This window comes from Mesoplodon mirus (genome assembly GCF_964341445.2).
Source record: "Mesoplodon mirus genome assembly, chromosome: 16".
Lineage (NCBI taxonomy): Eukaryota > Metazoa > Chordata > Mammalia > Artiodactyla > Ziphiidae > Mesoplodon > Mesoplodon mirus.
In genome coordinates this window covers 66,665,686-66,693,143 of record NC_138992.1, presented here as the reverse complement: position 1 = coordinate 66,693,143, position 27,458 = coordinate 66,665,686, and the positions used below count along the sequence as shown (strand labels likewise).

Here is a 27,458-nt window from a genome sequence, read left to right as displayed (position 1 = left end):
TATATAGGATAAAATATAGGATATATATAGGACAGTAGGATATTTAGGATAGTATACAATATATTAGGACACTGAGGATAATAAAAATACAATCTCCCTGTAGTCGGGCACTCAAGTGCCAGGCACTGCTTGTTACCCCCGTTCCTGCAAAAGCACCTGCAGGCTTGTGCAAGGAGATGCTAAACACACAGCTCTCTAGAAATGTCAGCCTTGTCATGTACTGGCATGAGGCGAGAACGCTCTGGAAGAACAGTCCTTTTGTTTAAAATAGAAACTTTCAAGGAAGCCAAATTAACACATGACAAATTACTGAATAGCCAGTTCTGGAGGGAGGGGGGCGGAAAAAAAGCCTCTTCATCTCTGAAATGAAAAGGGGAGTTGCTGGTACCAAAATTCACGTTTCCTTTTCGGTAAAATCCTCCAGCCACGCTTGGCGCTACCCGAGTAGGCGATTTCACTTCATCACCACTTCACAAAAGACTTCCAAATCCACTGCGGCAGACAAGGCAAAATAAAAATGTTAAATACATCCTGGCCGCGAGGGGACTGAAACCTCCAGGCTCCATCAAAGGTTCGCAATAATAGGATTCATAAAAAAAAAAAGAAAAAGAAAAAGACAGATGGGATTAGAAAATGTTGCAGTGAAGACTCTGGAATGAGATGAGATCACAGCAGCAGCCTGTCTTTTGTGGACCGGCACAATGATCCCCGAGCCAGACTGGATTAGGAAACCTCGCGACTAGGGGTTCAGAGAGAGGCCTCCGGTTCCCAGGCACTTTTGGGGAGAGAAGGCTGAAACGATGCATCAGATTTACAGCTGCAGTGATGAAAATATAGACGTTTTCACCACCGTGATTCCTTCCAAGGGTGAGTAAAATTGCCCTCGACTGTTTCCTTAACATGGCAGGCTAAGCAGGAGGGTAAAGACAGTCATATGCTGTCTTATTACGGTTTACCCCCAGGTTTCTGAGGTCGGATGGTCTCTCTGTTTTGACGGTGTTTGTGGTTGTTTCTGAAAAGGAGGCATATGGATGAACATCAATCATTGAGAAACAATCCATCAAAGGGGAAATGAGAGCAGCTAACTACTCCTCGTTTTACTTAATCTGATCCTGGCAACCCGGTTTGCCAAACGGAAGTGACAGCAAGCCATTGTTTTAGGAAACAGACATGAAAACAAAATTCCCAGGGCAGATAGATTCTTTCCTCTTCTCCAGTGAGCAAGTGGGTTCTGAAATGAGAAGCAGCTGGCTCAAAAGTATGATTTCTAACTGTGCCGTGAAATATGAGGAGGGATCCTGCTGGCAGTGTGGCCTGAAGTCCAATGAAGTGGTCCAAGAATGCCCTGACCCAGGCTGGCCTCTGCACAGACCCCAGGGCTGCGTTCCCAAACTTAACCCGGCACTGGCACCGCCAAAGAGTGTGACTTTGTAAAAGCCCTGCTGCTCTGAGGTGAATGGTGTCAATGCCCGGGAAGGGCTCTGTGTCCCTGGATAGTTCCCTTGCCCCCTGCAGAGCTGGGCCCTCTCTCCTGCCGCCCCTGTGCTCTCCCTGCAGCCCCTGTACTGCTGGGAGAGCCCGAGACCCCGGCTTAGCCCCTGGTCCCGTTGTCAGACTGAATGAAGAGGGCCGGATGTCTGCTGGTGCTGTGACCCCCTGTTCAAACAACCCCTTTCTTCTTCCCACATCAGCCATCGACATGGCCACTCCTGGGGGGAAGGGAGAGACTCAGCCTGGCCACAAAGAGAAAGCCAGCAGAACATAAAGTAAGCTTTAGACATCTATTGCTAGACAGAGGGAGAGAAGAAAAAGCTGGGAGTCTGCCCACGTGCTGAAGTTGGGACACCCTCTGGAGACTCGGGAATGTCCCTGAAAAGTCAAAGCCGACCCTCTGACCCAACAGTTCCACTCCTGTAAATGCTCTTATACGTGGATGCTTACAGGGCCACTGGGTCTCCAAGGGCAAAACTGAAAACAACTTAAATGTCCTTGAAGAGGGGAAGGGGTAAAATGTGGTGTCATCAGACTCTGGAATACTCCACAGTAGTCAACAGGGAAAAGAACTGGATCTATGTGTGTGGACACAGCTCCCAAGAGCATCATGTTGAGAGAAAAAAAAAGCAGGCTAAAAATTATTAAATGTGTACAGTACTGTATATTGTTTATGGCCACATATCTAGAGAAAAGCGTAAAAAACATAGGCTGGAAAGACACAGGTAAAGTTAGTGCTATCAGTAACCCTGGAGAGGGAGGAAAGTAGAATTGGGAAAGAGTAGAAAAGGGACCAAAACTTGTCCTCTCATTTGTTATTTCTTTTGTATGATAAGAAAACGAATTGAAAGCAAATATGAAAATCTTAAAATGTCTATGTTCTATAATTTTTTTCCATTTAAAAAAATTTAAGGGAGAAAAACATCAAAGCTGAATGGTCCTCTTAAATTAAAAACTTATTATACAATTCGGGAGCAACGTCATACTTCACCTGAAGAAAATCATTCAAAACAGGGTCTTTGAATCCATTTGCTTAGCTTAGTCAAGAGACCCACCACCACTTATATGCTGTGTGACCTTGGACAGGCACTTAACCTCTCTGGGCCTGAGTTTCCACTCTTATAAAAAAGGAAGAACTAGAACTTACCTCCCAAGGTTATTTTGGGGGGAAAAATGAGATACAGGCAAAATACATAAAGCATCTAGAACAGTACCTGGCATGGTAGTAAACACCATTAAATACATCACTTACAAAGTGATTTCTATTTTTATTCCATGTTTTGAGCAATGAATATGTTTAGTCAAAGATAAATATTCAATCCTGTATTTCTTTTTTGCCATTTTTATTCATGGCCACCTCCGGGTATTAAATTAGTCATCAGTATTCATGGACATGTCACTGCTCAGGAAGCTGTTCTCTAGAAAAGGAATATCCGCAGTTTTATATTAGACTGTAAGTGGAAGAAGTCCGCCTCTTCCTACGCCTTGTTTTGGCTCATCTCGCCTCCTCCAGAGCATCAAGCATAAGGCTCTCAGTGGGCGAAGACAGGGCCAGGTCTTCCTAAGTCACTGCTTATGAGAGAGACTGGTAACTCTTCATTCCATCCCCACGTTCCCTGCCTGCAGAAATATAGGTTGGTTTGATTTTCTCTAACAAGGGTTATAGTCCTCCCTGGTATGCCCTTTCCCACATGCTCCTGTTCAGCCGTGTGTATTCAACGTGCAATGAACATTTACCGAGCACAAGTTCAGCAACCTAGTGTTTAAGAGCGCAGGCCTTGTTCCACCACCAACTGTGTGACCCTAACCCTCAGTATCTACCTAAGAAATAGAGTTAATGAAGACACCCGACCCCAAAGAGTTGCTGTGAGGAGTGAATGCGAGAAGGACATAAGTCGTCACCTAGTACAGCTCAATGCGAGCCACTATGACATTTATCGTCGTCGTGTTATATCCCCGTTTTCCAACATACACACATACATATATAATGGGTTCAACCTAAATCTATGTATTGTTTTTAGCTGAGCCATCTTAAAGCTCACAGAAATATGGCAACAGCAAGTGTTATGGTGCTTCTTAGGTATTTTAAGGCACAAGACATAGATCAGGTCTGTAACTGAGGACAAGTGTGTATTTTTACTTCCTAGAGAGAAGGAGAGCCCTTTAAGGGAAAGATTTCATAGGCACAATTCACAGTAAATATAAAAGATAAAATCTGTGGTTTTACCAAGAAGTTATACCAGAAGTTATTTCCTGAAGCTCACCAGTGGGTTTAATTCTAGGGTGAACAGCATTCAAAATAATTCTCTTGGGGATAAACAACAATGCGGCGGGGTTGGCAAGGGGAGCCGGGGAACAGCAGGAGGAAATGGAGAAAACTCCAGAAGGAGAACTCCTGACGGAGGCTACAGTCTCTAGAAGTTATCACCTCTTCCTTCCACCTGCCCTCACCTTGCAGAGAAAGAGGAGAATTGTATCAATAATAACCCCCACTAATTCCAGGGAACTCACTCTTTGGCAGGCGCTGGGCCAAGGGCTTGATAAAGATTAGACCATTTAATTCTCACCGCAGCCCTCTGAAGTAGGTGCGGGTTTTACCAGAGAGGAAAGTGAAGCTTAGCAAGGATGAGTCATTCGCCCAAGTCACACAACTGGCAAGTGGTCAAGTTGGGATTTACACCCAAGTGAAAGGAGTCTGGAGCCCTGGCTCTTAACCAGCCCCCTGCTCGCCTGGCTTCATGACAGCAGGCGCTCTGCAGAAAATAACACAGCTCTCACCTGAGCACTAATCTGAGATGTGACAAGAAGTCATTTCCATTCTAGGCAAGGCAGTGGCAGGATGGGATTTCACATCCAAGTAAATCACTTTAGCGTCAATGTGCAAAAGAGATGTCCGGGTATCTCCACTTTCAACAAAATGCACACCTTTTTCCCAACCAAGTAACTTTTTTATGGCTAATTGATTCTTCAAGTTTTTTTTTTAAATTTACTGTGGTAAATAAAATTTACCATTTAACTATCTAAGTGTTCAGTTCTGTGGCATTAAGTACATTCATATGGTTGTGCAACCATCACCACTATCCATTTCGTGAATTTCTTCATCTTCCCAAACTGACACTCTGTACCCATTAAATAACAACTCCCCATTCCCTCCTTCTTCCAGCCCCTGGTAACCTCTGTTCTACTTTGTGTCTCTATGAATTTGATTAGTTGAGGTATCTCATATAAGCAGACTCATACAATATTTGTCCCTTTGTATCTGGCTTATTTCACTTAGCTTAATGTTTTCAAGGTTCATCCATGTTAGAGCATGTTTCAGAATTTCATTCTTTTGTAAGGCTGAATGATATTCCATTGTATGTCTATACCACATTTAGTTTGTCCATTAATTTGTTAATGGACATTTGGGTTGTTTCCACCTTTCAGCTATTATGAATAGTGCTCCTATGAGCTTTGGTGCACTCGACCAAGTAACATCTAAAATTGCAATTGCCCACCTCCTAGAATAATGGAAACAAAACCAAAAATAAACAAATGGGACTTAATTAAACTTAAAAGCTTTTGCACAGCAAAGGAAACCATAAACAAGACAAAAAGACAACCCTCAGAATGGGAGAAAGTATTTGCAAATGAAACAACAGACAAAGGATTAATCTCCAAAATATACAAACAGCTCATGGAGCTCAATATCAAAAAAAAAAAAAAAAAGTTAAAAAATGGGCAGAAGACTTAAATAGACATTTCACCAAGGAAGATATACAGATGGCCAAGAGGCACATGAAAAGATGCTCAACATCACTAATTATTAGAGAAAGGTAAATCAAAACGACAATGAGGTATCACCTCATGCCAGTCAGAATGGCCATTATCAAAAAATCTAGAAACAATAAATGCTGGAAAGGGTGTGGTGAAAAGGGAACCCTCCTGCACTGTTGGTGGGAATGTAAATTGATATAGCCACTATGGAAACCTCCAGTATGGAGGTTCCTTAAAAAACTAAAAATAGAACTACCATATGACCCAGCAATCCCACTACTGGGCATATACCCTGAGAAAACCCTAATTCAAAAAGAGACATGTACCACAGTGTTCACTGCAGCTCTATTTACAATAGCCAGGACATGGAAGCAACCTAAGTGTCCATCATCGGATGAATGGATAAAGAAGATGTGGCACATATATACAATGGAATATTACTCGGCATAAAAAGAAACGAAACTGAGTTATTTGTAGTGAGGTGGATGGACCTAGAGTCTGTTATACAGAGTAAAGTCAGTCAGAAAGAGAAAAATAAATACCATATGCTAACACATATGGAATCTAAAAAAAAAAAAGGTACTGATGAACCTAGTTGCAGGGCAGGAATAAAGAGGTAGACATAGAAAATGGACTTGAGGACATGGGTGGGAGGGGAAGCTGGGGCGAAGTGAGAGTGGCATGGACATATATACACTACTGAATGTAAAATAGATAGCTAGTGGGAAGCAGCCGCATAGCACAGGGAGATCAGCTCGGTGCTTTGTGACCACCTAGAGGGGTGGGATAGGGAGGGTGGGAGGGAGACGCAAGAGGGAGGGGATATGGGGACCTGCGTATGCATGTGGCTGATTTGCTTTGTTGTGCAACATCAGCTAACACAGTACTGTGAAGCAATTATACTCCAATAAAGATCTACTAAAAAAATAAAATAAAACTGCAATTGCACCCGCCTCTTCTTCCCAACCCCCCTCCTCTGGGCCCTGTCCCACTCCAGGTGCAAACCCTCTCCGTATTGCTACTGTAGCTACCTCAGTCTCACAGGTGTTCTCTGAAACCATTCCTTTCTCTCTCTTTGCAGTGTCCAGTCCAGCCAGAAGAAGAGTCAAGAGCTCTCAACATCTCTTAACCAAGAATGTAAGAAAACTTCAGTTTTGATCCCTTTTGTTGACTTCCATTAAAAAAGCAGTGTCTAGCTTCTTCACTCCCCCCCTCCCCCCTCCATCCACGCTCTCCACGGCCTGGGAAGTTTTCCGCAGCCCATGTTGCTGCTGCATTCTCCATCCTCCTCTTAACCAAAACAACTGACAAATGTCAACCGGACAACAAACAGTCCTGAATTGGACCCCCTTCTGTCATTTTCCCCACAGAGAATTTTCATTTTATATACACATTTTTTTCTTAAACAGAGTCCACAGTGTGGGTAGAGCATCCCTGACTTGGGTGTTCTATTGTTGGCATTTGCAATGTTCCACTTTTTCACTATTATAAATAGCAGTGCAATGAATTTATTTGCACAAAATACTATTTTTTGGATTAATCCTGTGGTGCATAGGCCTCAAAGTAGAATTAACAACTAAAAGAATAAGACCAGTTTCATCCATCCATCCATCATTTGCATTCCTACTCCTGTGCTAGAGCGGAGACTAGAACAGTGATTTTTAAAAGATGGTTTCTGCTTCTAGTTTCGTCACATACTACTGGGAATTCTGGACAACGGCCAGGCTTCCAACAATGCTTTTCCATTTCCCTCCAGCCTCACCAGCACTGGCTTTCATTTCTTTCTATTATTTTTTGCTTCTTTAATAAGCACATACATTACCTTAAAATTAGTTTACATGTCTTTAGAGCCTGTGAATTTCTCATTTTACTTACAGATTTCTTTATATATAAGCTGTCAATACATCTTTGCACTTTAAAAGTTTTATTTTAATTGCTAATTGTTCCCTCTTAGTTATACCGGAGTTTCTATCACAATTGTTTTTGTAGAACACTATTTTGATTTTCTAAGTATCTCAATTTTTAAAATCCTATTCTCCATTAAAAAAATTTTTTTTAAGTGTCCTGGGAATGAGATTGGTTTTAGTCTTTGTTGTTTTATATACACTTATTACTTTTTTAATTCCCAAAGCAGGATGGGCCCATTACAAAATTTCAAATACTAAAAAGATATAAACTATGATATCAGAAAATCCTGAGAAGCTATAGAAGCTATAGTGGTTAGGTATGCAGACTAGAGTCAAACTGCCTGGTTTCTTCCATTTCCCAGTTTTAAATCCCAGTTCTATCCATTTCTAGCTATATGACCTTGGGCACGTTGCCTAACCATTCCAGGACTTGACTTGCTTAGCATTAAAATGGGGAGAGTGAGAGCGCACATCCCAATAACCATTGGAAGGAGCAAATGATTTAATATATGTAAACTGCTTAGTCCAGAGCCTGATACATACTGAACATTCAATAAGCACTGGAGTTTTTTTAAATGAAAATTTCTCATATAACAATGTATAATTATCATGCTTTATTGCTCAGGAACATGCTGTTTTGCAATTTGCTTTTTTCACTATATAAATTTTGAGCATCTTTACATGCCAATTAATACATACAGATCTTCCCCATTCTTTTTAGAGGCTGCATAGTATGCCACTGTATGAATGAATGTACTATAATTTTTTACCCAAACCAAATCTGATGTTTTCTAGATTAATTATTTAACCAAATCATCAATAAATGGGGTTTCCCCATTTTTTCCACTAAAACAATGCCACAAGAAATATTCTTGAACGTATTTTTTATGTTCTTATGCAAATGTTTTTGAGGATAAATTCATAGATATGAAAATGCTGGGTCATCAAATCAACACCTTATACTTAAACGTACACAATGTTATATGTCAATTTTAAAAAAGAAAGAAAATGCTCAAAGGATATGAGCATTGAAAAAATTTTATAGCTATTGCCAAATTCTTAGCAACTGTTTTAAACTACCTTTACCAGAACACCTGAGCCAACACTATATGGTATCAAATGTTGTTAATCTTTGACAATCTGATAGGTGAAAACATCTCATTGTTTTAATTTGCATGTCTTTAGTAATTAATATCATTCTTCATCTTTTCATAGATTTTGACATTTTCTCCCTTTGGGTTAAAAGACATGTCTTTTGCTCATTTTTCTGTCAGTGGTTTATCCTTTTTTAAAATGACTTTGAGAATATTTATATACTAAGAAAGAAAGGGCTTTTAATGGGTTCCTTGTTGTAGTGCAAGAAATTCTTGTATTTCTCATGATCCCTAAAAACTTAAGCACACAGTCTAGAAGGAAAATGCTGCTGACTTTCAAGGAGCAGCGGGTGTCACCAAAAATGGAAAGGGGAGGGGTTGTTTGCAGGTAATTTAGAGTTTAAGCACAGACTTGAGTTTGGCATTACAGTTGGTCCCTGACTTATGACAGCCTGACTTTCATGATTTTTGTCTTTACAATGATGCCAAAGCGAAATGCATTCAGAGACCATACTTGGAATTTTGAATTTTGACCTTTCCCCAGGCTAGTGATATGGGGTACAACATACTCTCTTGTAATGCTGGCAGCCCAGCAAGCCACAGCCTCCCACCAGCCACACGATCACGAGGGTAAACAAGAATACACTTAGAACCATCCTGGACCCAGACAAGCGTTCTGTTTCTCACTTTCAGTACAGTATTCAGTTAATTACATGAGATATTCAACACTTTATTATAAAATAGGCTTTGTGTGAGATGATTTTGCCCAACCATAGGTTGATGTAAGTGTTCTGAGCACGTTTAAGGTAGGCTCAGCTAAGCTATGATATTTGGTAGGTTAGCTGTATAAAATGCATTTTCAACTTATGATATTTTAGGGGTATTTATCAGGGCGTAACCCCACTGTAAGTCAAGGAAGATCTGTACTCTGGATTTGAAGGAGCCACAAGTCACTCATGACTCTGGGAAGACCCTTTGGGAATCAGGAATATTTAGTTTTCAACCAAGTTCTTGCCTTGAATTTCTAACCTTAAACAGTGTTTCTGTCTGAATTGCCGCTTACACCAATACCTACTGGCTTTATAAGGACAGAAGTGGGATTACAAAAGCTTAAAAATGGAAACTAAATCACACTGTCTAGGAGATAAATAGGGTGCTAGGGAAGAAATTTCTCAAGGGATTCAGAACCCAAACAAAGGAGACAACTCTCTATGGTGGAAGTGAAGCCACAGGGGCATGAGATTCACGAAGCCCCCAAAACATGGGGCACCACCTCCCCGAGTATCCACTGACTTCAGCCAGGCTCTGTAGAACCAAGCTCCCAGCTTTCCTGGGAATGGCTTATGACTTTCCCTCCCTAAAACATTTTTACTCCAAGGGGAAAAAAAATGACTCAAGTATATGAATACAAATAAAAATTGCTTTTGATGTAAAAAAAAGAAACAACAGAAGGTAGGGTCTTGTCTTCAAATATGCATTCTTCCTCCAGGTAAGACAGCTTAATAATGCTCTCTGGCCTTGGAGCTCTCCTCTGAATTTCTAATTTCCCCTAACAGCATGACTCATCCTTTGCTCATAAAACTCAGACCCAGCTGCACAGAACATTCAAATTAGAAAAGACAGGAAAGGTCTTAGTCCACCTAAGACAGGGGAACTGAGTCCCAAACAAGAAAGAACTATCTCTGACCTTTTCTTTTTTCATCCAACTGGCTCTTGGCTTCCCTTTGAGTTCCCGAGAAAATCGTTCATATTTTGCAGCTGCTCTAATGTACCAATATTTAGGACTTTGTCCTGAAATTCTTATCTGTCTCTATTCTCACCCCTTGGGCTACCATATGGATGTCAGGTTCCTTCCTTTACAAGTATCTCTTTCCTCTCTGAATCATCCTTAGGGTGGCAGTTTCCTCTCTCTGGACCCCTTGTAAGTTACATTGTCTTCTTCTACAGCCACCCACTGTTCCTTCTCTAGATGGTTTCACTAGTCGTTTTCTCTCCATCCCCTCTGATTCTTAGGCAATTTTACTGACGTCCTGATCATCCTGATGCCGTAGACATCATAAGAGTAGCTTAAAGGAATAAATTTACACCAAAGCGTGGGTTAGTTAGGCCTTCCAGTGCAATGAAGCCATTACCACCGAGATTCACAGCCCCTTCAAAATAAGCCGCAGTGCCATCATCAGGAAAGATGAAGGAATGGGAGTGCAAATGCCACATTCTTCCCAGATTTCAACCTTGTGGAGGAGCGGTGATCTGATTTTTCCGCCTGGTGATCTGATTTTTCAAAATGCACTGAGCAATCAATTGCACTTGAAAATTCTTACCTGGATGTCAGCACTTCCATGGGGCTTACAAAGAGCACTTCCTTAGAAGTTATGAAACCATGATCCTTGTTCAGGCTCTGCCCCTTATAGCTCTGTGAAGACACATGGCTTCCTTTGGCCTCAGTTTCCCTGTGAGTAAAATTAGGGAGTTGGGCTAGAACTTTACTCTGGATACCATCAACCAAAATCATGATGATCCCCCATCACCTACGTCTCACCTGTCTTTCTAACTCCCTACCAGCCCCCTAGGTCTCTGATCCGAACCCAGCAGGGAAGCATCAATTTATCACAGTGAATCTGTTACACAAGTACATTCCCTACTTTCAGCAGGCAATTTGCTGAACTTGGAAAGGGAAATCCAACATTAAACACATCTCCCCTTCACTCCTTCCCCATTCCCCAATCTCACCCTTGTACTCAGGGTGCTAAAGAGCCTGTGCTCAGACCAGTTTGTTCTAAGACCAGCTGCAGTATCCAGCCCGGACCGTATCCTATAGACCAGAAAAAAACCAGGCTGTCGGGAGGCTTTCAGGAGGCCACAGCCATGCAGCCAGCTGTCCGTTCCCTGGCGTGGGCCTGATGCACTGCCCTGAGCCCTCTCAGAGCCTCCACAATTGTGGGGCATGAGAAGCAAGCACGAGGCCAGCTAAGAAAGGGAAATCTTCCGAGCTGAGCCCTCTCCTCTTTCCTTCACTGCTTTGGCATCCTTCAGGGCCGAGAAGATACCCTGCTGAGGCACTGGGCCCTCAGTCAGGACCTGGGAAGTAACCAGCCTCACTCCCACCCCAGGAAACCTACATCCAACAGGGGGCGGAGCAGCTAATGCCTCTCCACTCTCTCCCTCCCCATTCCCTTCTCCCACCCACAATGCACAGAAGGGCTGGCTGAGGTTTCTTGTTCCTAAAAGGAAACATTTGCTTCCTTTTCAGGGGAGGAAATGCTGGGCCTCCCCCCTGGACTCCTCAGGCTTTCACATCCTGCCTTACTTCCTCCTTCTACAAAATGGGTCGGAAAACACACCAGTCCTCACTCCTCATTAGAGGAATGCTGAAAAAATGAAAACAAAATTCGAAATACCTGTGATGAGAGGTAGACAACCAAAGGCTTGAATGTCAGTAATGAGGCTCTGGTCTCTCCCGTTGGACCTGGAGGTCCACATTCCAGGGGGAACCCTGAGGCCACACGGTACACGTGTCCAAAATGCCATTAATCTAGGAAATTCCAGTATTCTGGGCGACACCATGGCAGAGTGCAGTGCTAAGAGGAGGGAAGGAAATGGAAAAGCTGAGGGGACTGTGCAGGGTGGTGAGTCCAGACTACCCACTACTGCACCTTACAGCCCCCAGTGAGCTGGCGTAGGGCAGATGGGTGCTGCCCCCAGCCTGCACTGAAGGCTTGCTGGAAAACCAACAGAAACACCACCTTCTAATCATTTTGCAATTTACAAACATATCAAATCAACACATTGTACTCCTTAAACGTATACAATCATATGTGTCAATTTATATCTCAGTAAAGCTGGAGGAAAAATATTTTTAATTATTGGGGGAAAAATCCCACATGCTGCAGTGCCCAGAAGAGAAAGGGGGCTTCCCTGGTGGCGCAGTGGTTGGGGGTCCGCCTGCCAATGCAGGGGACACAGGTTCGTGCCCCAGTCTGGGAGGATCCCACATGCCGCAGAGCAGCTGGGCCCGTGAGCCATGGCTGCTGAGCCTGTGCGTCCAGAGCCTGTGCTCCACAACGGGAGAGGCCACAGCAGTGAGAGGCCCGCGTACCGCAAAAAAAAAAAAAAAAAAGAAGAAGAGAAAGGGCACTAATCCTAAATGATCCTTAATTATCATCATCTTTCTCCAAAGGCAAAGAATGAATGAGTCTGGGTCCTAAAACGGGCCTGAGAAGAGTTAATTTCCTAAGCCAGATAAGCCCAGATTTGGGATATATTACTTTAAGCAAAGGACTATCTGAGATAAACTGAAGCAAAGAGTGACAGCTCCCCTTCCTCTGTTGGGGACAGACATGACCGCTTCCTGATGCTGTAGGTAAACAGGCGGCACAGGGAAAGAGAAGCTGCTGTGTTCCTGAAATCTCTGCGAATGACCAGCAGTGACTCTGCCCCAGTACAGCAAGGGTGCTCAAGAGGATGACCCCTTTCCACATAGCCTCGAAGTACCAAAACTGGGGTTTGAACTCAGGTTCGCATGACCCCAAATGGAAATTTATCTTCTTCATCATTGACAATCTGATAGGAGAAAAAACAACTTTGTTTTAATTTGCATTTAGTTATTGTTGTTCAGCACCTTTCATGTTAACCGGCCATTTGCATGTCTATTGTCAACTGTCAGTTGGTTTTTGGCCCCATTTTTCTATTTTTTTTCCTCTTTATTGATTTGTAAGAGTTATATGTACATAGCGATAATTCCCTATTATATGTAACAAATGTTATATTGAGCCATATTCTATTCTAGTGTTTGCTGTTTGTTTGTTTTGCGGTACGCGGGCCTCTCACTGTTGTGGCCTCTCCCGTTGCGGAGAGGCCTCTCAACCACTGCGCCACCAGGGAAGCCCCCTGTTTGTTTTTTTAACATGCATCTTTGGTCTGTCTGGTATTCATTTTCGTATGAGACGTGTGGACATGGATCCATTTCCCCCAGTGGCCTGACATTTATTCCAACAATATTTATTAAAGGTCCAATTTTTCTCCACTGAACTGAAATTATATATTATAATATAATTAAATTATATTATATTATTAATAAATTAAATAATAATTATAATAAATTAAATAATAATAATTATTTAAATAATTAAATAATTTTAAAAATTAAAAATAATTATAATAAATTAAATTATATTATAATACTTAAAAATTCAGTCTTATTTGCTTCAGCTTCCTCCACAATTGTTACATTGGACAATGGAGGGGAATTCATCAAAGGCTCGACTGTAAAGGCTGAAATGGGTCCACGTCACTCACAGATAGACTCAGTGCCAGGATCTGGCACAGAGGTGCCCTCGCAGGATGTCTGTAGAAGGAAGGAATGAGTGAGCAAGAGAATGATAAATACAAACCTCTGGGAAGCTGCAGCGTAATGTTGGAAGTTCTAACCTGCTTCAAAGGAGTGAAGACATTCAGAATGAGCGACCCCGGTGTCATGGCTGTGCATTCAAACATGCACGATATGAGCCCCAAATTGCTAAGATTCCCTTTGTCACCCCCGATATTAAGATAAAATATGGTACTCTTTGTCTCAAATTTGTACATTTAAATTATTTCAATGATCTAAGTATTTTTATTATAATTTTAAAGGCCCGTTTCAGTGGGCCCTGACAAAAGGGGTATTCCTCTTCATGTACTTTCCCAAAACCACTATTCAGCAGGGGATCATTACTGAAAACACCTTAGCATGTAGCGCTCCGTTCTGGCTTGCCAGAATTTCCACTTACCGAGCCACAGGTCGTGGAAACTCATCTCTCACAGCTCCAGCTGACAGGCACTGTACAAAGCAGAGGAAACGTGAGCGTCCGGGAGCCGTGCCTGCTTTCTCTGGCCAGCAGGTTCTTCCTTTTTACAACCTGGGAATCAGCTGGGCCCCGAGTCCTCTGCCTAGGTCTCCCCTCCGCTGGAGCATCCAGAAAGCTGTCCTCTACGTGAACAAGGGCGCCCACTGAGCTGCAAAGACTGTAAGAGCCCGATTTCCAGGGCCTGTCCTCATTTCAAATAGCCTGTTCTACTGTCAAACTATGTCCAGCCCTGGGGCAGTTAACTGGTCCCAGTCTGGGGCCTGAGGGTCCAGGCTTCCGACTCTGTGAAGGGACGGCTGGTGAGAAGCCCCCAGAAACCTCATTTTCCTGCACCATGGTGCCACTGGACATGCTGAAGTTAAACACAACACTTCGCCGTTTCAGGCCAGTCTCCCCAGATTTCCTCGCTGCTCCCAGCAATGGCTGGAGTCAGGAAGGCTCCGTGTCAGCACGAGGTCCGTCCGCAAAGCGGCAGTCCTGGCCTCGGCTGTGGAGGCTGAGATTCTAGGGGAGGAACAAGCTGACGGTCCTTCCTCCCCCCGCAGGTGCTGATCGAGTCCGACCTCTACGCGTCCCGGCCCCTGGAGCTGCTGCAGTACCGCAGCGACCACCGCGATGGCGAGGCCCGCAGGTCGGGCCGCTTCCAGAACGCACGGCCGCAGGGCGCCCACGCCGCCAAGAACCCCGCCAGGCCTGGTACGTGCGTCACGGCCCGGGTCCCCGGAACCTCCCTGGGGGGCAGTGGCCCACTTAGAGCAGCTGCCACGGTACCCGCAAACTGGCTTGTGTGGGTTCCAGCCTCGTCGTGGCCCTCCCTGGCGTCCTCCATCACGCCCGGTGGGCGGAGCACCTGCGCGTGGGGCCGCCGCCTTCCCCAGTGCATGCCGGTCCTGCTCTGAATGCACCTGCTTGGGCCCCCCCTCCCCCCCCTGCAGCACCACAAAACTCCTTCTACCTTAAGACACTCGCTGCTGGGTCTGCGTGATGAGCAAAGATGCTCTCATCTACCGCCTAGCTCCACAGGAAGTCCTGCGGGATTCAGGAGGAGGTAAACATCATTAGACGTTGCGGGGAGAGGAAACCAGTGTACACATGACTCATGAAGCGAAGGAAGCTTACGTTATTTTACAGGTGTGTGTGTGTGTGTGTGTGTGTGTGTGTGTGTGTAATTATACAGGCTCTTCATCAGCTGCCATCTTAAAATCCCACCATTTTAAATTTGAACGCCGTAAACTATTTCAACAATTTATAAAAAGAATTTAGAGACAAATTTGTTTTGAAAGCTGGAAGCATTAGAGTCTTACCTTCCACACTATTTTGAAAAATGGCTCCCAACCGGAGCAATTAAACAGGAATCTGTGTCTAGCCTGCTAAAGTCTGTGATTGTATTTAGCCTTTAATTCCTGGTTTAGGTTATTTCTGTTATGCCCACAGCCTCAAGTTATTCCTATTTTTAACTCCAGAAATACACAAAAAGTCTTGGACATCCTTTTCAAAGCTGTTGGGTGTCAACAGTTTTGTATGTTAGAAGAACTGAAATTAGACTCCATTGAGTGTCTCTCTTTATCCATCCATCTCCTCTCTTTCCTCCCTCATAGATGTTAGATTGGATCGCTAAGGTTTCTTTGGTCACTAAAACCCTGATCCTGTTTTTAAGATCCTACGTGTAAGAACCCATAAGTCAAGCTATATTCTCTAGTTAAGGGATTACATATATACATTTTTATGGAGAGTGAAAGCCTTAGGGAAACCACAATGTGCCTTGCGAATTGAGAAGATAATTTTTTTTCCTCCGTCTATATATAAGTGGGTGGGTGGGTGGTGGTTGCCTGTGCATAGAAAGAAAAAGAATATCTTCTCTACAAAATCACAAAATGAATTGAGCCATGTTTCTCAAATTTTAATGTTTAGAAGAATCACCTGTGAATCTTGTTTTTTGTTTGTTTGTTTTTTTTGCGGTATGTGGGCCTCTCACTGTTGTGGCCTCTCCCGTTGCGGAGCACAGGCTCTGGACGCGCAGGCTCAACGGCCATGGCTCACGGGCCTAGCCGCTCCGCGGCATGTGGGATCTTCCCAGACTGGGGCACGAACCCGTGTCCCCTGCATCGGCAGGCGGACTCTCAGCCACTGCGCCACCAGGGAAGCCCTGAATCTTGTTTTTATGCAGAGTCTAATTCAGTAGGACCAAGTAGGGCCCCAGATTTTGTTTCTAATAATCTTCCAGATGATGCTGACGATGTTGGTCCAAGGACAACATACTGATTAGCAAGGATTTAGGGAAGATCTAATGGGTGGTTCTCCAAGTGGCATCCCTGGAGCAGCAGAACCACCTGCGAACTTGCTGGAAATGCAAATTTGGGGTCCCACCCAAGACCTATTTAATCAAATTCTGGGGTAGGGCCCAGCTAAATCTGTTTTAACAAGCCTGCTCCCAGGGTGACTTTCCACCTCCCTGAAGGTGGAAGCCCACTGATCTCTGCAAGCACCCCTTGCCGATCTACAGAAGAGGAAACTGAAACCATGGAAACTGTTTGACTTACCCAAGGTGCACTGCTCATCAGCAGCAGGAAAATCTCATGTCTCCTGATTTGCTAGCTAATTGCGTCTTTCCACCAGAAAATAATGTCTTTCCAGCTGTCTGGTTTTAGGGGCTACTTTCCTCTCTAAGTAGCTTGTGGAAGCTTGGACTGAAGGGGAGAACAGCAAGTTATGAAATGGAGAGACTCTGCCCGACGTATGACAGTCAGCTCATGCAGGGAATGTGCTAGTCAGGTTTTAAAAAAGAGAAAAAAAAGATTGAGCTGGGCATCAATTCAATTCCTTCAGCTCCCACAATCTGACAGATTCCAGAGGGGATGAGAGGGAGGAGGGGTTTCTGAGTCAAAGCCAGACCCACAGGAAGGCTGGGCACCGGCCTTGGGCATGAGTTTTCCATCCTCCCGTCAGAAGGATATGTGTCTCCAGGGATCTCAAATCTGGAAACGTGTCTCTTTTCTGAGCTAAAGGAGAAAGCTCCTGGATGCTGTAGCCTTCTCACGTGGGAGAAATATGCTCTGAGGAACCTTGGAAAGAGTGGGGACTCTGAAGGCTTGAGCAGGTGAACCTCAAGTGCCCGGAAAAGGGGACACCCACCTCCTGGGCCGGTGGAATGTCTCCACCAAGATGTCCTTGGGACCTCTCAGAATCAACTTGTTCAAATGGAATTCGTCTTCCACCTTCAAACCTCTCTTCCTTTCTCAGCTGGGGCCACGATCCATCTTCCCAGCAAGCCGCTGGGATGTTTATCCCAATACCCCCTTGTCCTCCCCACCCCTGCTCCACACACTAACCACTGACAGTGTCAGTTCCTCCTCCGTTTGTCTCATGTCTCCTTGGTACCAATCTCAGGCCAGCGGGTCAGACTCCCTTCATCCCTTGTGTGTAGCCGCCGAGCCTGGTCCTCAGCTACCAGTCCTTCTTGCTCCACAAGGCTACCAGAGGGTAGCCTAAAGCAGGATCTGCCTCTGCCGTCCCTCTGCTTTAAACAGTGTCCTCTCCACCCCCAGCTGCCCTCCAGACCATGCCCAAGGTTCTCCAGGACCCAGTCTTCTGCTCACCTCTCCAGGGCCACCTCCTGTGACACTCCTATCCCTGCCAGTCCACGCACAGAACAGCCCTGAGCTGTGGTGTAATTGTGACCACTCATTATATTCTGTTATATTCTGGACCTTCCCCGACACTGTTCTCTCTGCGGATTGCCCTCCCTGGGCCTCTCCACCTGGCAAACTCCTCCCAGAATGGGTTAGGGGGTCCCTCGGTCAAGTCTTCCCAGCCTTGCAAGACCACCAAAGAGGTCAGCTTACCATTCCGTAGATCTTCCTCACCCAGCTTCATCGTAATTGCTGTGCATCTCCAGAGCCTCTGTTTCCACATCTATTATGATGTCTACCTGTGAGGGTTGTGGTGAGGATTAAATAAGACATGTTTATGAGTCTTACACTCAGCACAGCGACTGACACAGTAAATGCTCAAAAATATGAGCTAGTACCGTCACTTACGCCAGAGCACGGCACACCGTGGTCTGATCTTGGTAGTCTGTAACTTCATTTTATTGGCCTTAAGATGTTTTCCTCGGGGTGGGGGGCTGGTATTTCTCTACGCTGTAGTCTGGTAGCATGGGGCTCCCCCAGGAACATCTGCCCCAGGAGGGACTCGACTGAAGGCCAGCCTTCAGTGGAGCCCCACTCCACCCCACCCCCGCCCATCACCAGCTACCTCAGCTCAACATCTGGATTCCCAGCAGCGGGTCGAGCCTCAAATAAAGGCATAGAAAGAAGGTTCTCACATACATCTCATGCCAGTGCCTCAGGACTCTGATAACTTCCAATCCTCCCACATTATGAGGCTTACTTCCCACAGCAGGCAGGACTTTGGGCTCATTTTCACAGAGGCGTGTCCAGGAGCGGCAGGTTAAAGGACTGATCCCAGCTATAAAGACTTAACTCCTGATAACCTCCTGTGATCTGGCGCCTTAGGAAGAAAGGAGGAGCTAAGGGCACATCCTGAGTCCCCTACTGCAGGCAGACGCCGTACTGAACACCTCCACACACATGATCTTATTAGACCTTAGTTCTAACCTCCCCAAGAGTGCCAGGGGTGCAGGTGACCCACTGGACAGTTGTCCCATTGCCCGACCCTAGTGCGTGATTTTGCTGCTCAGTACAAAGGCCGTCAGAATATTCCTGGCTTGTGATTGATTAGCTACGGGATCATTGATGCAGAACCCGGGGGAGCTGGAACCCAGAGTACCACTGAGTAACGTCCCCTCTGTTCAACTTTGCAGTGGGGATTTCTGAACCCAAATCAGCAAACCTGTGTGGGAATCGAGCATACAGCAAAGCTTTGGTAAGTAAAATCAACCTGGTTAGCTGTGTCTGCTGTGCTTTAACCTTCTTGTCCTGTCTGTGCCATGAAGACAAAGTGCCCTTTGTTCCAGGCCTGAGGATTATTAGAAAAGCTGAGGGTTCTTTGCCCCTAAAGCCTACCAGCTGGTGGCACACCACTGGCCGCCTCTCTCTTCCTTGCCAGAAGTTCAGCTCTTAGGTAAACAGAAGGTATGACCTAACGGACATCTCAAACAGGGGGGAAGGAAGCAGTGTCTGTGGCAGGCCCCTGCCAGGTGGGGGTGTCTGACCAATTCCCAGGGGCAGCTACGGGGGTAACGAGATGCAAGGGTGTCGACCAGTGTGAGAACACACACCACCATCACCTCAGAGGGAACTGCTGAGCCAACTCCCACTGGGAGCTCTGGGGCAAGGACTGTCCATCTGGGTTGCCCGCGTTGGACCCAGCTGACCGATCCTTTATATTTTCTTCCTGCTCTTTCATGGCACGCAGGCTGCCCAGGTGGGCATGACCTTGGGCGAGGTGGCCCTCTGTAGCCAAGGTCACCTGAAGGAGCTGAGGGCCACCTGCTCCCCGCCCTCCCCCAGGGGGAGGACGAGGCAGCTTGTCCCTCCCTGAAGGGAGATCGGGTAGTGCACGTCTGGGTCTAGCTCAGCGTCACCCTGAAAAAATACATCTCCTTCACCATCCTCTGGGCATGAATGTGGGCGCCCCCTGGGTTAGCACAGAAGGGGTGGAGTGGTGGCTGGAGGTGAGGTCAGCTTGGGCATCCTGGGCCCTGCGGGCATCAGCTCTCGAGATTCACGGAGCATGAGAACTAGAACAGACTGGAGAGAGTGTCTGAGTCACCCGCTCGTCCTTATGGAACAAACTGGACAGAGACGTGAGCGCTTTGCTCCCGGTCTGGGCAGGAAATCGAATCCAATTATTTCATTTAGGTCATCCCTGTACTAGAAAAACCAAAGGGCAGGGATGGGACAATCAGGGGCCCCCTGTCCCAACCTGGGACCCAGGGGAAACTGAGGATGGCTGGGCCGTTACCACAGAGTGAAGGTGGTCAGGCTGTGACAGCTCGAAGTGCTGCCCTCAGCTGAGCCCAAGGCTAAGGGGAGAGGGCAGCTCACTGCCTTGGATTACTTGCCCCCAGCCCCCGGGCTGGACTCAGTGCCCTTGGCAGAGAGGAAGCTGCAGCTGGGAGGCCAGAGCGAGGTGGGATGGGACAGGGTGGTGATGGGGAGGTGGTCACAGAGGAGGGGGCGACAGCAGTGAAGAGGACACAGCGGCAGCATGACTGACCCTTTCCTCCGGGTCTGAGGCGATGGGGCTGGGGTCCTGCAGCTCACTGGAGCCCCCATCCCAGGGCGGAGAGCCATTCAGAGCCTGAACAGCTAAATCTGATTTGACGCTAACATGCGCTGGGGCAAACAGGATGGTGGACAGCCCGGGAAGAAGCATGTTTCTGGGCTGCTGGCACGATGGAGAGCGACAGCTCCCGAGAGGCCACAAGGTGGCACAGTGACTCTCCCCACAACCTTTGGCCCGTGCGGGAGAGAAGGGGCGGTGACTCCTGGTGTCCTCAACCTGGAATTTTCCAGCAATTTCAGGAATGTGGTGATCTTAAGCCTTCCCTGGGGCGTGGGGTGGAGGTGCAAAGCAGAGGTCCACTGACTGAACAAACGCGGGACCTAGCCCTGTTTGGGCTACCAGTGACTTTTCAATTCGGTACATGTTTCTTGAGCACTCACCACCTCCTTTAAGGAGAGCTGAGGAGGGCCACCAAAGGGTAAGCCCCAGGCCCTGTCGTACGCATGCCATTCCTGGGGAGACTGCACCGGCATGAGAAACTACTAGACAACCGTAAAGAGAGAATTGATGGGATGCCAAAACATGTCACGTAAGGACTCAGTGCTGTGGGGATGCAGGAGACAGAGAGAAGTCAGCTGAGGCACCAGCCTGAGGGGAGGCTTCCTGGAGGAAGTGGTCTTTGAAGGGTAGGCAGAGACGAGGCTTGATCCGGAGAATGAAGGAAAAGCTGGGTGAGTGAATCCAGGAGGGGCCGACGGTGCGTGGCGGGTCTTGTGGGAAAAAAAGGAGGTCCTGTCCCAAGTGACTGGTCCTGGGGCTGCAGCAGAGAAAAGGGAGAGGGTGACACTGACCTTGCCGAACCCACAGGATTTGACAACAGTGGACACAGACCCTAGGGGTGCAAGGGGGACAGAGGCCTCGCAAGATTGAGCTGCTTGCTTTCAAGTTTCTCTAGGTAGGTGGTTCTCAAAGTGGAGTCCTGGGACTAGAGCACTTGGGAACTTGTTAGAAATGCAGATTCTCGGGCCTACATGAGACCTACTGAATCAGAAGCTAGGGTGGGCCCAGCATTGCGTTAACAAGCCCTCCCGGGCGTGCCTGGTGCCCGCGGCAGTATGAGGATCATTGCCCTGGGTTGATGGTAGTTCAGTTTAGCTGATGCCCTTTCCAATGGCTCCAGCCACTGCCGGAGTTGGGGACATGGCGCCATCCTCACACTCCCTTCTCACAACCTAGATGCCTCCGGTGGCCCGGATCTCGGTGAAAGCTCCCGCCATCCTGGAGGCGGCAGCTCCGGGCTCGGAGAACAGAGCTGTTCTGACCAGAGGGTAAGTGTTGTGCCTCCAGCCTGGCTGCCTCGGGCCTCCCCACCCGCTCCGGTCCTGCTCCTGTGGCCAAAGAGTTAACAGGTGGCCCGGCTGTCAGACCCTCAAGAAGCTAAAACAGAATCCCTGCCAGCTGTAAATTACCTTTTAATGAGGGCAATAATCCCGGGTGTCTGTCACGCCACATCAACTTTTCCCCTAGGATTAAGCTGAAGTGTTTTTGATGGTTTCCACTTCATTAACCCCACTCTTTAGACTAGGAGAAGTCTAAAGAGGGAGGGGTTTTGGTTAATTAGATAAATGTAATCACAGGCCATATGCAGAGCCTCCTGAAGGCATGCTGGTGTCAGAAATGCCGCACGCATTAGATTAAGGGCCCCTGCCCAGGTAGAAAGTAGGTAAGATACAAATGTTTCAAACCAAATTTATAACCAGCACCTTACTATTAACTCTGACCCAGAACCAGCAGCTAGAGTAGCAGGAGTGATAAGCCCCCACAGGAACACCCTCACTGCCTTCAATGTAGCACAAAGAACATGGCAAGCAAGTCTTAAACTCAACTCAGCGTGTGCATTTCCGCCCCCATCATCATCTTCCAGACTGGAGAGGGCAGGAAAGTGGCTTCGGGGACGATGAAGGGAGTGGGTTCTTGACTCAGATCTGCCTGCGTGCCCGGCACGGCTGCTGACTTGCTATGACTTCAGGCAAGTTATTCAGACCTCCGTGTCCTCGTTTCTTTAAAAACAAAACAAAACCGAAAAAATGGGGACGATCATAACCCCTTGAGAGATTATTGTGAGAACAGGATGAGATAATGTGCGAAGAGCTTAGCACCAAGGGTTGCGTCATTTTTCAAGCAGCTTACAATCTGGGAATCGGAAAGACACGTGCTTGGGAAAGTGATAGATGCTCACATATGAGGGACCATGCACTACAGTATCAACCCAAGGTATGCGCACCTTGAAAGCCGAGGGAGTTGGAGGAGGAACAGACCATGGTGAAGCCCTTTTAGGTGAAAGAAAGCCATCTAGAATGAATGATAAAAGCCAAGCCACTCCACGTATTGGGACCTAGTTAGAGAAAAGTATGTCTTCGATTGTATTAAGTTTATAGTAGCAAATTGTTCTGAGCAGCAATGGCTGTTGCTGACTGCCGCAGCAACAGCAAACAAGAACCGTGTGCCTCAAGAGAGGCGCCCTTTCCATCCGCGCAGCTGCACTGCACAGGCTTCTTCTAAACGGCCCGTTTCTCTCTAAGCTTAGACGTTCTCATTTCCATTTGTTCCTGGACCCTGGCTACTGAAAAGAAAACGGAGGCCATTCTTTCACTGAAGGAGAGCAAGTGAGAAAAATGAACATTTATTGAGGTGGACAATGTGCCGGATGCTTTATGACCTTATTTTCCTCCTCACAAAAGCCCCTTGAGTTAGATGAAATTATCCCCATTTTGCACGAGGAAACTGAGGCTGGCTGAGGTCCAATCACTTGCCTGAGGTCACACAGTAAGTGGGGAGCAGGATTCAGCCCCAGGGCTCAGGGGCTTTCAATAGTTGACGCTTTGGGACATCTGCTCTTTCCAGCAAGATCGTTTGTGTAGGGCTGGAGGGATAGGGGGTTGGGGTGAGGAGGGGTAGAGTTTGGAACAAGAGCAGAACTTGGGATCCATGAGCCAGTGTGCTCAGGGCCACCTCCTTCCCTCTCCCCATGCAAGGACCTCCCTGGGGCAGGGGGACGGGGTGTCATTCCTGCGTGGGCCCCAACAGTGACCCTCCACCGTGGTCACAGGATGTGTGAGCAGGGGAGGAGTGAGGGCTCTGGCTCCTCTCCTCGAGGGCAGCAACTAAAAGACAGGCTCAGCACAGTGACCGCCCTCCTCACCCACCTGTGGATTTTCCGTAGATCCAGGCACCTCAAGAAGATGACTGAAGAGTATCCTACCCTCCCTCAGGGAGCAGAAGCCTCCCTACCGCTGACAGGAAGTGCCTCCTGTGGCGTCCCCAGCATCCTCCGGAAAATGTGGACCAGGCACAAGAAGAAGTCTGACTACGTGGGAGCTACCAACAGCGCCTTTGAGGCCGACTAAAGGTGACCCTCCCCAGGTGCCCTGCGCTGGCCCGAGTTCACTGCACAAGGGGAGGAAACGTCCAGATGGGAACTGAGCGACATTCACCTCTGCTACTAGCTGGTCCACGCACATCACCCTCCAGTACTAACTAATCGCCCTGGCTCAGGAAACGGGAAATGAACCTCCCTCGAAGGCAAAAGAAAACTGTTCCTTCTTAGAATCGATAAAGCCATTGGTCTGAAAGTGACTTCGGGAGGTCATCAAGTTTATATCCCTATGTTTAAGCAAAATGGCAACAAAATCAAACTTTCCCAACCCATTTTAAAGACCTCCAAGGAAGGAAGCAGGCAATTCCTCAGTCTCCCTTGTGAGTCGTTCTAATTTCCGGTATAATGTTAAGAATTTGATGTTTCAGGCACTTGTAAGCACAATGGTTCTCACTGTTCCTGTCACCATATTTATTTCATCTTGATGAGGTACGATTTTTAGTGACAAAGCGCTATATATATTTACTTAGTAGTTCTAATATTCATTTGAGGGTATCATCAAGATCAGTTCTGATGATCATTTGGCATGATTGCATGAATTCTCTATTCTTTTACATGTGATTTTTCTATAGGAAAACATGATTTAAATTTTTGAATGCTAATATTTTCTGAAGTGACACAGTCTAGTGGAATTAATAGTACCTTGCTTGGGTCTAATTATTTTAACCTTTGAAAATGCTCTCCCATCCATTACCTCTTACATTCACAAAATTCCTGTTAAAGAAAGCACAATTATTCCCAATCTACAGATGGGGAAGCTAAGGGCCTTAAGAGGTTATGTGACTAGATACCAGATAGTGGAACTAGATACCAGGTCCTCAGCTTCTGCACCAGACTCCTTGCTTTGCCTACTCTAGTAACTGATTTGAGGATGGTTTTGAGGGGTAGGAATATGTCTCTGGGGGCAATATTTGAAGGAAACGATTTGACAGAGTTAGAACCAGTACATGATACAAATCATGTAAACCATTCATATGGTTTCATAATATATCATATTATGCGTTCCTTCTTTTAATGGAAATGTCATCAATTCTATCATCAACATCAGTAGCCTTAAAATGATAACATGATAATGATAGTTACCATTTATTAAATGCTTACTATGTGCCAGGTGGGATAGTGAGCACTTTACATACATTATCCCGAGCTTTCTGTCAACTCTGAGTTAGGTGGCCTTCCCCATTTAATAGACACGGCTTTAAAGTAGTTAAATGATTAGTCTGAAGGCACCTAACCCATATGGGTGTCAGGCTCCAATGCCTGTGTTATATCTACTCCTTCATACAAGAATATTCAGAACACAGAGAAGAACCAAGGCTAGTAAATAATTTTCATATCAAATGCTAAACGTAATTGACTGGCACAGGCTGCCTAGAGTGCTGTGTGGAGCTAGAATCTGAGATAAAGAAGTGCAGTTGGCAATTGGTAATGCCTGCCTGTGGAGCGGATCGGTGGGATGGGCCTCATATATTTGTCATCTGTGGCCTCAACTCTGCCCCCAGAAGGCTTGTTTCCTAATTCAGAAGCTTAAATTAATCCAATCCAATTAACAAAACCAGCGACTCCATGGTGAATTTCAGTCTAAGACCAGGTTGGAAATTGCCATTTTTTGGTTACAAGGAAGACCTGGGCCACATCACTGGTCTCAGACTCAACTGTTATTCACATGCTGCTGCTCCGTGACCACATGTTGCTTTTTGATCTCTAAATTACCTGCTTCCACATCTCCAGGTGAAATGTAAGAAAGCATGGGGGATAAGAGGCCTGGGCTTCTGGGCTTTCACCTGGGCTGACCTCTGCTCTTCAACCACTGTTTTAGACTCCGAACACCCAGTCCTACCATCAGAACATGACTTGGGGATTTGGACATCAAGTGCTCTTTCAGTGAAGGTACCAATGGACTGTGTAATAGTCTTACAGTGTATGGGTGAAGGGGCCCGGAACAAAGGTAGGGAGAAAACAGGTAGTTTACACTGGACCTATCAGAGTATCCTATGACTATTTATTTTAACTTATTTACTTTACAACTCATGTCCTCTATTTGTATGTGGCAGCTGGAGATCTATGTAGGCTGGAACTTATTTATTTTTAATTTAAAAATTTCATGACAAAGTGTTTGCCTTGTATAGAACATTTTCATTGGCCAGTTCAAATAAAAATAAAGTCTGCTTTGTTTGTGACATTAATAAATCAGCATAAGAGTATGCCTGGGGCTCCTTCATTGAATGAGAGAAGGCTTTCACAAAGGGAAAGAATTATGCATGTGTACCTCATTGCTCCTTTACCTAAATGAAAAGGATTGTGAGAAAGAACCCAGCATGTTCTTTCCGTCCTAAGGCAATGTCTGGTTTTGATATTACAGGCCCCGCCCAGCAGTCAGCACCGGGCCCACTTCTGTTGCAGTCTGGCCTGGCCTGACCTGTGCTCTCAGGGTTCACCCTCCTCCCTGGGATGCTGCCCTCAGTCCCCACCACAAACCCCAGGGGGCTCAGTGACCATCCCTCTGTGCCCACCTCACGGTCAGCCTGTCTGGAGACTGCGCCCGTGACTCACATCACAGCCACTTGCCAAAGGACGCCAAGGCTGGCTGCACACGGCTATCCGAGAATGAAGGAGCCTGGAGTCCTCTTGAGCCAGAGGCAACAGGAATTCCAAGACATTTAGGGTAATAAAGTCACCTCTGTTAGGACCAAGTCCAGTCACATATTTCAGTTCTTACTGGATGCTCTCTGTGGCAGGCCTCCATCCCGCCCCTAGATCAGGCAGATGGGCAGTGGGTAGGGAAAGCAGCGACAGCCAGAGCCCGATTTGAAAAGGCATCATGTGACACGTTGTCTCTGACTCTAAGTTGGCAGAGACCTAGAGACATGCAAGGAAAAGCACAGACAAAAAGACAACTCTCCTAAGGATTACAGTTCCATTTAGTTTTCAATTTCTTATAAGAATGTCAGCCTTGGCTTCCCTGGTGGCGCAGTGGTTGAGAGTCTGCCTGCTGACGCAGGGGACACGGGTTCATGCCCCGGTCCGGGAAGATCCCACATGCTGCAGAGCAGCTGGGCCCGTGAGCCATGGCCGCTGAGCCTGCGCGTCTGGAGCCTGTGCTCCGCAACGGGAGAGGCCACAACAGTGAGAGGCCCGCGTACCGCAAAAGAAAAAAAAAAAAAAAAAGAATGTCAGCCTCTGTTGAGAGGTTTGTGGTGAAGGCATTGCCATGGTGCAGAGGGACAGCGATCTCAGGGGGCAGCCACTTTGGATGTGGGACAAGACTCATACCTATGAATGTCCTTTGTTGGGAGAGGCATGTGCTGCCCAGGGAGTGGAACTGACCTTAAGAAAGACCTGATGTGTGACTCCATCACTGACAGGGCAGCTGGGTCTGTGCCCCTTGTTGGGTCTGTGGAGAGACAAGTACAGAGGCTCATACCGCCTCACCCATAGGCCCTCCTTCCACCCTTGTGCTCCTGGAAACCTCATAAGTCCCAAGCCCTGAGCTGGCCCCTAGGAACACAGGTTGCCATGAGGCTAAACTCCCTTCCCCTGGAGCCAAACAGCCAGGGCTTTGCCTGTTGGCCTAAGAGGTGCCTGTGTTTTTCCAGGAAGGACAGGGGGATCTGGATCCAGCCCCCAGTAGGGAGGGCTCCCTGGAATTCCGGGCAAGTGCTGACCCATGTTTTGGACTCCATCCACAGAAGAACAAGTTGAATTTCCTACTCTTTGACCACCTGGGTCCCAGAATTCTTCA

At 46.6% G+C, this 27,458-nt stretch overlaps 1 protein-coding gene across 1 annotated transcript; it reads left to right on the top strand.

Annotated features, from left to right (window-relative positions):
* Positions 1 to 298: 298 nt before the first annotated feature.
* VXN (vexin) lies at positions 299 to 25,857 on the top strand. The gene is made up of 6 exons (XM_082601156.1): positions 299 to 867; positions 6,329 to 6,384; positions 14,637 to 14,787; positions 18,914 to 18,975; positions 21,517 to 21,608; positions 23,504 to 25,857. Exons 1-6 carry the CDS (start codon positions 801 to 803, stop codon positions 23,685 to 23,687), a joined length of 612 nt encoding a protein of 203 aa, XP_082457282.1. The 5' UTR covers positions 299 to 800; the 3' UTR covers positions 23,688 to 25,857.
* Positions 25,858 to 27,458: the final 1,601 nt, after the last annotated feature.